Source organism: Porites lutea, chromosome 2 (genome assembly GCF_958299795.1).
Source record: "Porites lutea chromosome 2, jaPorLute2.1, whole genome shotgun sequence".
NCBI classification, from domain to species: Eukaryota; Metazoa; Cnidaria; class Anthozoa; order Scleractinia; family Poritidae; genus Porites; species Porites lutea.
The window spans coordinates 48,136,883-48,152,659 of record NC_133202.1 but is presented as its reverse complement, the minus strand read 5'-3'; the positions used below and the strand labels follow the sequence as shown (position 1 = coordinate 48,152,659).

At 40.2% G+C, this 15,777-nt stretch overlaps 1 protein-coding gene across 1 annotated transcript; it reads left to right on the top strand.

The window, feature by feature from the left end:
• The first annotated feature begins 5,241 nt into the window (after positions 1-5,241).
• Positions 5,242-12,432, top strand: LOC140928884 (uncharacterized). Its single transcript, XM_073378687.1, has 2 exons — positions 5,242-5,352; positions 6,533-12,432. The coding sequence occupies exon 2, from the start codon at positions 7,185-7,187 to the stop codon at positions 10,455-10,457; it is 3,273 nt and encodes a 1,090-aa protein (XP_073234788.1). The 5' UTR covers positions 5,242-5,352; positions 6,533-7,184; the 3' UTR covers positions 10,458-12,432.
• Positions 12,433-15,777: the final 3,345 nt, after the last annotated feature.

Sequence of the window (15,777 nt, the reverse complement as noted above, 5' to 3'; positions counted from 1 at the left end):
TTTTCACGTGAACAGCAGTAACTAACAATGCATTTGACATATGGAAAAATGCTAGCTATTTTTGTGCACGAAAATATGAAACTTGGGTCTTAACATAGATGCTCAACTCTCTTGAGGTAAACACGTTGAAGAGATTTGCAAGAAAGTCTCTTCAGCTTTAGGCTCCCTAAAACGTGTGCGGCCCTTTATATCCAAAGAAATGTAATTCAAATTTATAACACTTTAATTATGCGTCATTTTGATCACTTCAGCCCCGTCTGGGACTGTTTGAGTGGTTACTTGAGTGACAAGCTCCAAAAAATACAGAATCGTGCAGCCAGATCAGAGTTATTACTAAATCACCCTTTGATACGAGCTCAAACCACCTTCTCTCCACCCTCGACTGGGAGAGACTATCTCTTCGACGAAAGAAACAAAAAGCCTTAATGATCTATAAAACATTCATGACCTTGCTCCGAAATATCTACAGAGTCTTTTCTCTCACCGCCACTCTGCTTACAACCTAAGAAACTCTGAGGGAAGGCTGACCCTGTCCAAACCAAGCACCAATTATTTGAAACAAAGCTTCTCTTACAGCGGGGCCATGTTATGGAATAACTTGCCCAAAAGCTTAAAAAATGCTGCATCCGTTGAGCATTTTAAGCGAAATATCAAGAAAGTAGCTGATACATCGGATTCCACACGGCAATCATGTAAAGCGGTTGTAATTAGTTTTAGTTTTTACCTTAGCTTAACTGATGATTTCCCGTGTTTAAATAAAGATTTACACACATACATACATACACAACAAAGTGGAGCTGAAAACTCTTTATTTCACTTTGACTGACTACTGTATTGCTAGGTGACCGCTCCTCTTATTCCTACTTTTTTCATGGACGTTCAAACCGGGCTATTCGGCAAGTATAGGCAAGCCTATTGTTCCTATTGCATCAGAGAGACGCTCATTAGATATGGAGGAAGGCACTTATTAGTATGGATCGAGGAAGGTCCTCATTAGTGTTGGTTAGGCTTGTTATTTTTCAACATGATTGACCTCGAGAAATTATGTTGAAACCCAATCAAAAAGGCTTACTTGACATCTTTTGACGTTAAGTAGCTTCCAAGAATGATTAAAAAATACCCGGCAATTCATATATTAACTCTAAAACGTCTTTCCACTGAATAGAGACTTACTGATAGCGCAGTTCCTTCCTTCAAAGCCAGGCACGCATGCGCAAGTATAGTTATTCACACCATCTATGCATGTTGCATTGTTTTCACACGAGTTGCCACGACAGTCATCGGTGTCTAAGAAAAACAAGGATACACAGACTTAAGGCAATACACAACTTTTTTACACGACCGGCGAATGTTATTGTCCACCACTTCACCCTCAAAACAATCCCATCGTCTATCCAATCCAAGTTAGGGCTTTAAATTTCTTTAACAACTTACTAATGGTGCAGTTCTCTCCTTCATAGCCAGGAACGCAAAGGCAAGTGTAGTTGTTCACTCTGTCAATACATATTCCATTGTTTTCACATGGGCTGGGATAGCACTCATTAATATCTGGTGAGAAAGCACCACAGCAAAACTTTAGACCATTGAATCAGCTTTACTAAAGACAAAGACTGATTTTATTGTGCGCCTTTCAACCTACGAAGATATGGATAATTTAGTTCACGATATTTATTTCTTTCTTTTTATTTTTTTTCTTTGAATACATGTTCACCGAAGGTTCTTCTTCAGCGAGTCTTTACAACGTAATCTTTTAAACGTAGAAATTGAGATTTGAAAAAAAAAATCCTTCTTTTCTAATAAATAACCAGATAAATAAATTGCTTCTTTACGGAAATCATTTTTTTACTCTTCAGTATCTTCTAGTTTATTCATTTGCGGGACTGGTTGCAATCAGTTGTGAACCTGAGAGCATTCTCCTCACGCGTGAATTCTCACGAGCTATATCCCCTGAATGAAGGTTATACCGTCCATAAAAAGGGGGGCAAGGGGTAGGGGGGGGGGGGGGGGGGGGGTTGGCGCAATGGTGAGAGCACTCGCCTCCAACCAATGTGGCCCGGGTTCAAATTCCGGCGTCGACGCGATATGTGGGTTGAGTTTGTTGTTGGTTCTCTCCCTTGCTCCGAGAGGTTTTTCTCTGGGTACTCCGGTTTTCCCCTCTCGTCAAAAACCAACACTTCCAAATTCCAATTCGATCTGGAACGCACTGACCGCTTAAACGAGTTAGTATGAACTCTTAAGTGCTTCGTGGGTAAAAAAGCAATTTAAAATTTGTTTACAATTTACAATTTACCAAAGGACTTTACAGCTTTATAAGTACATTTAACACTGGTTTGCAATCCACAGCACGATGCATGCCGGAATCAAAATAGCGTGACCCTAGACATTGCGTGATTATTGGACCTTCGACACGTGTAAAGTCTTATGGGATACGGAATCTTCTCGCCACCATTTTTCGAAGGACTTTCACCATCACTCTTTTCCAATCTAAGAGGTACGGTATAGTTATTTTTATTTCTGTTTATGCTAGTCTCCCTGTGATAGTTTTTCTGCATTTGTAGTTTAGATAAAACTGGCCTGCTGTTCAGAGTGTTGATCACAGAAATATGAAAAATTAAGCCTTCTTTAGGCTAATTGTGGTTCGCCATTTTGTACACTTGGAAAGGAATTCTTCTCTAAATCAGATCAAATTCGTACTGGGAAGCATCGTCAAGCATATAGTGGCCTTTTATATTGATTTCGTTTAATTTTGGTCTTTTTCTGTGAACGGTTACTCCAATAAATTATTAGCGCGTAAGTTTCAAACACAAGAAAGTTCATTTCTTCAGACACTCTGAATCATTAATTAGTGCCATAGGGCTAATAATCTTTGAGCTTGACTATCGTTCAATAGCAAAACAGCACTATAGCTACACGTTTATAAACAGTCTTCGAAGGAATGAAATATCAGTGACTCGCTAAGAGACTTAGGCCATTATATAGTTCTCCCAATTTTAAAGTCAATTCATTAACAATACAGGGTCTGTGAAGCAAACTAGTATCTGTTGGGTATTCCTTAGATAGGAAATTAACGGTATAGTTCATACTTAATAAAATATGGAATTTTACATCTAGGTTATTAAGTTCACTTACCTATTAAGAGTGTTTGATTTGATTTGATCCTGGTCGATTGTCTTTTCAAGACTTTACACACCGATTGGGTTTTCACATGGGTCTTCGATTTTGAGGGGGTCTTTGTTTTCAAGGGGGTCTTTGGTCTTTGGTCTTCGTTTTAGGGGTCGTCGTTTTCATTACTACCATTTGCATTACATGTAACCAGCCCCATATCTTTGTTGATAGCGCTCACAAATCAGCGACACTGTGATTCACTCGCTGAGCGCTGTTTGACGTGAAATGAGTGACCATCATCTTTAGTTCAGATTGCTCAAAATTTCTAAACTGCTTGGTTTGATTCTGGCAAACCCAGACGTTGTTAAAACATTTTCAGCTTGATTTACACGAACATCACGATTCCTTATTTTTTCTATCCTTCAGAAATATGGTTCGCAATGTATTTTGAAATTCCTCTCAGTAAAATTATGCCCAATGTCATTGTTTAGATCTTGACTTGTGATTGGCTAATTTCAAAATTTGTCTCAAAATTTTGTATGGGTGGCCTCGGTTTGTGTAATCGCACTGTAATGCCTGGGGGGTGACAAAAGTTAAGTGTGTGTGTGTGTGTGCTGAAAGGTTTCAGTTGGCTTGTGGTGGGTTTTGATGGACCAAGATGGATTCTTCTGTGAATCTCTCACCTCTATTTAAAGGGAAAGATACTGATTTTGTTCTCTGTTATTTTGGATGTGATGTTGTTATCGTGGGGTTGAATGTATATATTAATGAGCTGTTCTATTAAATACATTTCCTTTTTTCAATTATTATTGTCCTTTTAAAAGGGAGAAAACATCATTGAAAGATATTTCCTATTCAATAATTATGAATAGGAAATTTCTTTCAATGATGTTTTCTTCCTTTTAAAAGGACAATAATAATATTGAAAACAGGAAATCTATTTAATAGAACAAGCTCATTAATACATTCAACCCATTTGTATTGCTTTGCCTAATAAAACTTGCTTTGATCTCCGCCATGAGGATGATTGCAAAAGACAATGCCCATTGTGACAATATGGTAACAGAGATACTGTGGAACCCGGTTAATGTAGACACCAGAGGGATATGCCATAGTGTCTGTATTATCCAGGTGTCTGTGTTAAAAATGTTAAATTATCGGGGCAAATGAAACTGTCCTTTTAATAATTAGGGTGTCTGTATTAAGCAGGTGTCCTTAGAGCAGGACTATTGAACACCACGGTGTCAAGATTGATTCCTATGACAGAATTGATTGATTGAAAGGAAAATGTCTCAAGGGCAGGAGGGGAGGGGGGTCATAATTTTTGGGCTGATGGTTTGGGGAGGGTCAAGAGTTTTTAGACAAAAAGTTGAGGAAGGGCCACATTTCTGGGCCCTCATTTTTTTATTTTTTCATCCCTCTTCCCCCAGTAATTGATGACCACTCCCTTAAAAACACATTTGGCAAAATAAAGTAATCAATCCTGTTGTTGAAAGATGGCCGGTGTGGTTGAAAAATGCCTGTATTATTAAAATGAGTTGCAGGCTACACAAAGGGGATGATGATCAAGTGGAGATCAATAGAAAAAATTGTCAGAGAGGGAACTTAAATAGACCTTAAAATGTAAAACATTTGTTTTCAATAGATACTCTTTAGGAGATGCCATGAACATATCAGAAGATCAGAAGCGATGGGTAGTTATTGGGATTGCTTTCAACAAGGTGGTGCCTCATATTCGACCATTTGTAGAACAGTCTTTACAGGCAGAGTACCAGAGCTTGAAGTCCAGCCATAACATTCACATCCAAACTCCACCTGGGATTCTCAAGAATCATCCCAAACACCTGAAATATGAAAACATCAATAGTAACAGCAGTCACAAACTCTCTCCTTTCAAGTTTGACGTTTCAAAATTTGACTATAAGGTATTAAGTCATGTTGACTTTGCCAAGCTCTACCTTCAGCCATTCATGGCTAAGTTCAGTGCATTTGATGGGGAATGTGATGGGTCTGCTGTTCTTCTACTACTTGGTGAAGTACCTGTGTTTTTACCTGCAATACAGTCATCAGCTAAGACAGTAAGAGAACATGTAAGAAATGAGTGGGCTCACTGTAACTTTACAGACTGGGATGTAGTTAAGTTTCAGAGTAGTTTTAAGGAGATGCAGCAACTTGTCCAGTCCCTTGGTCTGCCCCCAGCAGGTGAAACCAAAATCCTATACGAGCTGAATGACTGGGAGAAGAAAGGTAGTTTAATATTATCTTTAAGTATTTTCTTAAAGTCACAACTTTGTTGTTAAAACATAAAAACCCCTCTGTTCCATTGCTTTTTTTAAAAGAAGAAAATTGTTGATTGCAACAATTTTTGTTTACCCACTGTGCACGTAGGATTGTTCCTTGTGCATCAGATCGAATTAGAATTTGGAATGTTGGTTTTTTATGGGGGCGGGGGCAGGGGGAACTTGAGTACCCGGAGAGAAACCTCTCGAAGCAAGGGCGAGAACCAAGAACAAAGTCAACCCACATACGACGTTTACACCCGGATTCAAACCTGGGCCAGATAGGCTATTGTGAAAAATACCATAATGTTCTGAAAATTGTCGTTTCAATTTGAGAATATTATGGTATTTTTTGCAGTGGTCTATAGTTGGGAAGCGAGTGCTCTCACCACATGTTAATACATCATTTTAAATGTATTCCTGATACACTTTAATAACCCTACTTAAGGTACCTACCTCTCACCACTGCACCACCCCTGCTCTTACTCTTAGAGGAGACAAGGAGCCTGAAAACGAGCCTGATCCCTGCAACCGTTACCCAAGTAGCCCTCTTAGTTATCTGTTAGAAGTTGTCTGCTTTAGCGTCGCCTAAAAAGGATTTTTTGTGACAATTTTTTCGTGTCCTCATATTATTCCTTAAGCTCGATTACCAGCCTTTTTGTGAGCAGGATGCAAACCTTACTCCTCAAACGGCTGGAAATCGAGCCTTGTGATTGTCACTATTGGTAAAAGACACTAGTCCTTAGCAGTTAAGCCTAACATTTAAGATTGTATGATATTTTCATCGGACGTTGAAACTTTCACGTATTTGCATAAAAAAAGTCAAGCCAGAAATTCAGCGTCTGCATTTGATGTGAAAAATGGAGGTAACTTGAAAATATTAGAGGTGCAAATTTTTTTCTGTCATCTGTTAAACAAGGCCCGTTGAAGCCGTTTCAGAAAGAGGAATAGCTTAATGAATCTGAAGAGTGCTAAAATGAAATAACTTTTGAAACGAGAAGTCATCTGAGAATTCCTGGTGCCGTATGGATGGCTTGGGCAAATATTTTAAACCTTGGGCACATTTAAGATTGTAAAACTAAATACCACTTTTTATCTGAGTTATTCCAAGTAACGTTATTTAAGTTGTTAAAATGTTCTGTTTACAGGCGTAACGTTCTGTGGTAACTCTCCAGTAGATCCTTCCCTATTAAGCTTGGTTCAAAATGAAGTGTTGCAACTTTCCTGCAATTTGGATCATTTTGTCTGCCAGTACAAAGAACAGAGCGACCTGTTAAAATCACAGCTCTGCGAGGTGCAGCAAAACCTCCAACAGCTGCTCCAACTTCCCCAGAAAGTTGAAGAAGTAGAAAACAAGGTGGAAACCTTGGAACAAAAGGTAGAAGATCTTAGTTGCAGACTAGCGAGACGTCAAGAAAGTGTCAACCCTCCATCGTTCTTTGGAGCGCTGGACAGAAATGAGTATTTAACAGGCCGGAAAAAAGAGTTGGAATCATTGGACAAAGTTTTTGAAGAAGTTAACACCACAGGAGCTGGTCTTAGTAGCGGTAAGAGAAAGGCTAAAGTTCATGGTATTTGCGGACTCGGAGGCTGTGGAAAGTCGTCTCTTGCTTTCGAATATGCTTGGCGCAATCTGGATCGTTACCCTGGAGGTGTTGTCGTGATAAATGGAGAAAGTAGTATGTACACAAGGCCCAACCTAACAAGTACGACGAGACGACACAGTTTAATCAATTAATAACTGAAACTCTTTCGTGGCTGGGTAATCTAAGAGAAAAGTGGCTTTTAATTGTAGACAACATGGATCAAAAGGAACTAAGCTCCTGCGCACGAAAAATGTTTTTTGGCCAGTGGAAAAACAAAACTACAGGTGACATTCTTGTTACTTCCCGTAGAAGTTCTGAAGCGTTGTGTGAGGACCTAGATCTTCCTCCTGAAAACTGTCTTGAGTTGAAGGCTTTTACTCTCGAAGAATCAACAGAATTCCTAAAGAAACGCACCGGATTAGAATCCTGCAGTGACGATCAAGAGCAAGATGTAGAACAACTTGCCCATGAGCTCGGTGGATTACCTTTGGCTTTAGAGCAAGCCGCTGCTTACATAAAAGCATTAAAGTGCCCAATTCAGTCATACCTTGAGCAGTATCGTTCTCAAAAGTCCACCCTGTTGGAAAGAAAAAGCGCTAAACCATGTTCAGAGATCTATAGTGAGGAGCGTCTTGCGGTGCAAACTACATGGCTTCTCAATTTCAGTTATATAGAAAATGACGAAAAAGATGAAGGACTCGGAAAGGCGTCTGCTTTCTTCATGCAAATTGCCACTTATCTGTTCCCAGACGATATTCCTATAGAAATCTTAAATGTGGGCGCTCCAGAGATTGAACATAAGTACCTGAAGCACCGCTTGAAAATGCCAATCGGGGCAAAACAAATTGTTGATTTGTTGCTTAGGTTTTCGCTGTTCAAGCGCAAGTCCGATGACAGCTTAAGTATCCATCGGCTTGTTCAAGGGACGTTGAAACAATATTATGATGTAGAAGGCCAAAATGATGAGGTTGTTTCTTCTGCTATAAGAATGTTGCACCATGCATTCCTCAATTGTGTTGGGGGGACGGACTTCCTTTGCGATTTTCACAAGAGACTGCATTCTCGGATAGCTAATGCACCAAGTGGCATAGCTCATATGCATCCGGCCATCAACTTAAGTTTAAATGAGGCCAAACTCGCGGTTCGACGATGGAAAAAGCTTTCATTGAATGCATTTTTCCTACTTAACACTCTGTGGAGAAAAGTTTTCTTAAACCCTGACTATCTCCGCACTGAAGAAACTGCCAGGTTATCCTGCGAAGCAGCCTTCTTTTGCTATTCTTTGGGAATGGACAGTGAAGGATACCGCTTACAACAGTTGGTTTTAGACATTTTGTGCGCTGTGAAAGAGCCCATTTGTTTTTACAAAGCCGACGAGCTAATGAAAGTAACTAGGATCTTATTGCCCTTCCTGGATCCTAGTCTCCTTGCTCAAAAGGTAAAGGGACCTACTGAAAATGTTACTCATGAAACAGACTGCCGAGGAGACAACAGTCAAAACAACAAACTGTTAGAAGGGATTGAAGTAATAGAGCCAAAGGCAAGCGCCGCTTTCGCCAGGGGCGATTTTCAAACCTCTTTTGACTTATACTCTGAAATTATTAAACTGTCAATTGGAGTAAATGAACCGAGCCCTCGTTCTCTTGGGAAAATGTTTTGTAACCGTGGCAGTGCAAATTTTAAATTGGGAAACATTGAAGCGGCTGTTGACGACTTCAATGCTTCTATTTACGTAGACAATGAACATTACCCTGGTTACTACTGGAAGGCATACGCACTGTGTAAACTGGTTGAAACTGGAAGAACAGAGTTCACCAGCAGAGCTCAAGCAGCAGCGGCAGTACTCCATTTCAAGTTTGCACATTCCAAACCAGATGATATTCGGAAGTTAAAACGTACATTCAATACCGTTGCAGGCCTGCTTGATCGAATTGAATACAAATTCGTCAACCACGTTAACCAGCTGAAAGAACTAGAGAATGAATTCTCTGGAAGCCAGGTTTCAAGTGATCCGTTTACTGTCATTCTAGCTGGTGGGAGGTATAATTTCAAAGACACGGCTATTTTAGGGGGACGTTATTATTTTGTTTGTCCTCCTGGAAACCTCGCGATGCTTACCTCTAGCAAAGGGTTCTCTTTCTCTAATGGCTCTTTTCTATTTGAAAATGTTCATTTCGAGAATCCTTTACATTCGGTCGGCGATCAGCTTCTTTCGGTAAAGTTAGGAAGATCGCATCAAGTTAATACGGAAGTGAACGCCGGTAGAGAACCCAAGCTTAGTGCCATGGTGGAAGCTTATGATGTTAACTCATTAGTGGTGGAGCACTGTTTTATCGATGGTTCTGTTAGTTCAGGTATAATGGTGAAGTCACATCAGCTTAAACAAATGATCGTCTCAGTGAGATCGTGCTGTATAACAAGTTGTTTGGGGCCTGGGCTTGAAATTCAAGGAGGTACAACTGATAGCCACATAAGTATTTGTAACAGTAGAATTTCTCGCAATATTTATGGTGTTTTTATAAATTCTCCAGCCCGTTTTTACATGGAGAAGAACGAAATTTGTTCCAGCTTTCTCTCGGGTATTGTGGCCACTGGAGGATGTAACGGAGTATTACTGAAAAACACGTTGATTTTTAATAAACGTCACGGAATTTTTTTGCGAAACGCAAACGCATCAATAGAAGAAAACTTCATATTCAGAAATTTATGCTGGGGAATTTTGTGTTGTGCTGGAAGCAAATTAACATGCAAAGAAAGCGTGCTTCAAAACAATTACTGTGGAGGACTTCGTATCATGTTTAATGGTAAAGAGAATGTTTTGGTCGACAAATGTGAATTCCAGAAAAATTTGGGCCCCGATGTTTTTCCCGCTGGTGCAAATGAAATTTTTCCTTTGGAGAAGAAATGGAAACAGTTATTTAAGAGGACCCGGGAATTTCCCATCATCTTTTACCTATTCAATTTTCTCAAGTTAACGAAATTTGACATAGCTGTCTTTGCCAGTGAGTTTAACAACCCCTTACTTTCAGACAACAGATTTCTGGATGTTCCCGACAACCTGTTACAGGATTCTCCGCCAAAAGTGTGCTCTGGTTGCTGGAAGGATCTGCCTTCAGATGTCTTAGATGGAGGTTTGAACGAATGCCCTATTTGCTATGTTTCAAGGTACTGTAGCAAGCAGTGTCTTGATGCTGCGAAAGCTGTTCATTCTACTGTTTGTAACTCTATTCTTGAAGCCAACAAAAAATGCGAACCGTTGCGGCCTTTGTTCAATTCACCAGGAAAAGAGAGTGGTCAACTTAAAGCGGGGTTTTCTCTCTGTGTTATTACCGCTGTAAATGTGTTAACAGCAAACGCAAGTGATAATGGTAGGTTTAAGGTTTTAGTCCGCCCCTGTCTCTTAACTTGTCCAGAGCGGAATTTCTTTACGGTGCTACAGTCCACAAACATCCACGATTTCGTAATGGTTCATGGAAGTCACATCTAAAAAGGCATGATGGACATCAAGGCCGCTAGTATTTTGGCAAAGTTTGATTTTAAATCCGAGACTGTCACTGTTCACAGTCATCGCATTTTTTCTGTTGACAAGGTTTCAGGCGGTTGGAAATGGGTGGAAAAGGCATTAGATTTGTTCTGTGAGCGCTTTTTACAGTACAATCAAACCCCGTTATTTATAGAGGCACTGAAGGGGCCTCAGTGTACAGTGTCCGTCTTAAGCGCGTCATAACCACACAAGGGAAAAAAGAGAGGGCAGAACCATCGTCAAATCAAACATCTGTAATCCTCAGCACAAAGCTAAGCCGGTGTCATTCCGCGGAATAAATCCACGGAAACTCTCTAAAATAGCTCATCTGTATATTGCGGAATCAAAACTGTTCTTTGCGTCACAGTGCACTTTGCAATTTAATGCAAAGCTGTCTGTACATTAAAACTTATTTTCGCTGAGCAGTTGTTCCTCTAGTTCATACACGTAATAAGCCTATTATATTTTAATTGACCTCGTCCGTACAAATGAGCCTTCTCCCCAGAAATACACCTCGTCAGTAGAAGCACGCCTTTTTTGAAGAAATGAATTCCCCCTTAGAAACACGCTTCCTCAATAGAAATGAATCTCTTCCGTAGGAAATAAACCTTATCTGTAGCAGGGCGTAAGGAGAGAGCCATGGTGCCCTGCTCTATAGGAATGAACCCGCTCCGCAGAAATTGGCCTTTTCCGTAGAAACATGCCTCCGTCTTTGAAATACACCTTTTATCCTATGGAGAAGGCGTGCTTCCGCGAACAAGATGTATTTCTGGCGAGAAGGCTCATTTTTTTACGACGAGGTCAATTTGAAAACAATAGGCTTATTACGAGTATGAAAAAGAGGAACCACTTCACAGCGACGACGGGTTCATAAAAGTACGCCAAAGCTAGTTGGCCACCGTTGAAACTCGCCATTATTTTTCTTATTCTTGCTTTTTCTCTACGAGTGCTACAAACGTGGTTAGATTGATTATCATGAACTGGCGGCTTCTTCATTACAGTATTTTCTGCTTCGACGGTTAGGAAAAGTCTTCAGTCCCTATATACACTGCTTAAGGGCCCAAAATTGAACCTTTGAAAACGCTCGCACAGTCGGCATGCAGTACGTAATCTCTCACAGACAGAGAAACCAGTCTTCAGTAAGCGTTGCTCAGAGCCTGCTCAGGGCACTCATGTTAGATCCCATCCTTAAGGAGCATCGTATGCTAAAACTTCATGATATTCGTTTACCACAATTAGGCGAATTTATGTATTCTTATAAACACTCACTTTTATCCATTAGGTTTAGAAATACCTTTCCTCTTAATAATCAGACCCATAACAATACTAGAAATGCTGATGCTTTTTAAGTTACCCTTCTTTAGTACAAATGACTAGACAATTTTGTGTACGTTATCAGGCTCCTTCCTCAGATGATGACATTGGTAACTCAGTCTCTCTTTCTTCCTTTAAAATCAGCCTGAACGAGAATATTATTAACAGCTATAAGTAGTCAAGAAGAATTGAATAGTTTCCTTGTCACAGAAGTTTACCTGTCCTCTAATTACAATATTTGTCGTTTGTAACACTATTACAAAAACTAAAATTACGGCAAACATATATGTTTGCCATAATTTTAGTTTTATTAATTTACACACACTATTCATTAATTTACACACTGATTGCCACTCATTTACTGTATCTTCATCCGTTCATTTGGAATTAATTGTCATAGCTGTGCATGTGTAGCTATCTTGAGTTGTAATAGGCAAAGACCGTCACTTTCAAAATGAGTCCAAGTGCACAACCTTTCTTTTGAAAATGAGTTTTATTTGCGTGAGAATAAAAAATCATTTCCATATCAAAGGCTGAGCACTTAACCTCGTTTTGATGCAGAGGTCCGGGGGTCGGGGGAACTCGGAATTGGCCTATTGACTGATGCATTATGTTTGTTGTAATAACCCGATTAGGAATAAAATTAAAGGTTGTTAGCTCCACTCTGTGTGTGTTATGTCTCTAAATGAAAGAGAGACTTCTTGAATACATTTGAGCCCTTTTTTTGTGCATTAGGCGTATTAGTTGTCACATGATTGACCTCAAATGATGATGTTATAAACCAGTCAAAAAGGGTTACTTTACATATAGCTTCTGAGAATGATTGTAAAATATCCCGCGTTTCTAAGAACTGAATTCAGGGTGGGTACAGTTCCCTTGGCCCTGACCTTTATTCAACGGTGTCACAAAATCGAAAACTGATTTTTTTTACGCCCGTTTTCTTTGTTGCGTTCGAGGTACGATCGGGAACGCAACCCCTTATTTGTGTTGGGTATTCTGTACATTATTGGGTGTCCTGTGCGATTAATAAGGAAGATTTTTTTTGAGATTGCATTCGTCGTCGTTGTCGACACACATTTGCCTCGCTTTGAGGCGCTTGCTTACGTTTTTCCTCACTTTAACGAACTAACTCACGTGGTGATTCGTGCGTCCTCGACGTTCATCATTCAAGCGTTTGCTGAGGTCTTTTATTCTGTCTTCGTAAAGCGTTCATCTTTTAAAAGTTTGCTGAATCTTCGTAAAGCGTACATATTTCAAGAGTTTGCTGAAGGAGGGGGACATTGGGGGGTACCTAATACCGCAATACCGTAAAAAAGAATGGCAAATACCGAAATACCGCGTCGAAAATCGTCTAAATACCGATACCGCATGTTTTAACCACATTTATAATCGGTTCCGCATACTTATGGTTGCTTCCATCTAGCGCGTTTAATTATCTCAGGCATTTATGCACCAGATGTCCATGTTATTTTTTTAATATTTTGGTAGTTCGCAAATTTTCACTGAAAAGTAAACTACATTCGTTCAACCTTTAGGCAGGTCGACCCAACAGCTTATTAACTCCAATAAAAATAACTCCTGAAAGCGCGAAAAACAAACCAACCAAAACCCTTTTCCACGCACGTCTAGTGCGAGTTTTGATAAGTGAGTCTAGTCTAGCATGTCAGTCTCTCAGGGGTCAACTATCTCGACTGAACTATCTCGACTGTCTCACACGCCGCCACGGTAAGAGTCAAACTTACCAAATTTTCTCTTTCAACTTTACAAGGCGTTTTTCAATTCTGGAAACCCGACATCTAAACTTATTCTTGTTGCGATAATGTTCGCCTTCTTCGCCCTCTTGATAAAAAATTGCCACACAGTCAATGATGACCACGCCGTCTTCAACCTCAGCGACCTCAGCCATTGTGAGAAAACGTGTAAGACCTCGAATTACCGGCACAGGTACACAGATCGAAAAGCCTGGTAAGGTAACTTGAGACGACTCATTATCATTGGATGCAACAACAATCACATTGTATATTATCGACCATTTAATAACTGTCACAAAATGACCCATAAATGGTGTAATCATTTACCGTTATGTCTCAAGACTTCTAACTGTGTTTTGTTTTACGTATTGTATCGAAAGGAAAGCGCAAATACACGGTACCGTAATACCGTGAACAATCTTATTTCACCGAATACAGTCAGCCGAAATGATGAAAAACCGCATACCGCAGAGCGAGATGATACCGCAATACCGCGCGTTAAAATAAAGATTACCGAAATACCGCATGAAAAAAAGCCCAATACCGCAATACCGTAAACCCCCATGTCCCCCTCCTGAAGGTCTTCTATCGATTTGTGTTGGCTGAATCTTTCAAAACGTTCATCTTTCAAAAGTTTCGGCGGCCGTTGTGTCACAGAGTAAATCTACCGAGTTGTGTAGCTTGGCGGCCGTAAAAGTAAATCTACTGATATGTGAAGCTCGGCGGCGCCGTTTCATCATGACTTGTGATATTTGCGGCAGCGGACAAACGAACATTTTAGGTCTATGTTATTTATTCGGAAAAACTTATAAACAGCCCACAGTAGCTCCACTCAAATCACTGAAATTTTAACACACTCGACCAAATTACTGCACTTATTGAGACGGACTATACGATGTAAGCAATCCTTACGTTTAAAATACTGAAAATATACCATGATTAAATTAAGTCCCGGTTTCCATATGATCGCTACTATCGCTGTGATCGCTGCGATCACAGCGATCGTATGGAAACCGGCCTTAATCTATCGCAATAACCATCCACCCTTCCTCCTCAACTGCTACCTGTACGTCTTACAAACATATCGAACGCACTCTTCTAAGCTCCGATTACTCCTAGTAAGGGAGGTTTTTCGAGATTGCATTCGTCGTCGTCGTCGACACACATTTGCCTCGCTTTGAGGCGCTTACTTACGTTTTGCCTCATTTTGACGCGCTAACTCACGTGGTGATTAGTGTGTCGTCGGCGTTCATCTTTCAAACGTTTGCTGAGGTCTGCTATTCTGTCTTCGTAAATCGTTCATCTTTTAAAAGTGTGCTGAATCTTCGTCCGTAAAACGAACATGTTTAAGAGTTTGCGAGAGTTTGCTTCAGGTCTACTATCGATCTAATGAATCTTCCAAAGCGTTCATCTTTCAAAAGTGTGCTGAAAGTTTACACCCTGAGTAAAATGTTACTTTGGATTAAGCCTTCATATTTTAATTTTCTTTGGAAAATGTGTGCTACTCCTGGTGCATGCATCAAACCGGGTTGTTTAGCTCGGCGTCCGTTGTGCCGCGAAGTAAATTACAGGCGAGTTGTGAAGCTCAGCGTCTGTTGTGCCACAAAGTAAATCCACTGAGTTGTGTAGCTAGGCGGCCTTAGTGCCACAGAGTAATTCTACCGAGTTGTGTAGCTCGGCGGCACCATTTCATCATGACTTGTGATATTTTCGGCACTGGACAAATGAACATTTTAGTTCTATGTTATTTATTCGGAAAAACGTGACCAGCCCACAGTAGCGCCACTCAAGCCACTGAAATCAATACACTCAACCAAATTACTGGAAAAGTTATTGACGTGAGCCGCACACATTCCTTTTTAGATTATTCCCTTGAAACGTGTGAAATTGAGAGGTGTAGTGTAAGTGAACCAGTGTTCAAACACAACCATTATGCTCCGGCATTCAACACAAAAATGTGGTCTTGGGTCGTTCTTTAATATCATCAGAAGTTAAGAAGTAACGGTTTCCGGCATTTTATAGTAAATTTCAGTAATTGTCTACATGTGGAATTCCCAATATTAAAAAAAATTAATGATTACATCTAAAATAGCCTGCGAACGGCAGACGTTTCTCCTCGCGAAACGCCCCTCAGCAGCGAGCAACAGTGTTCAGAGTGACAGAGAAACAGTACCTGGGCCGGGTTGTAAAACTGGGTTAAGATAACCCAGGCGAGGAGG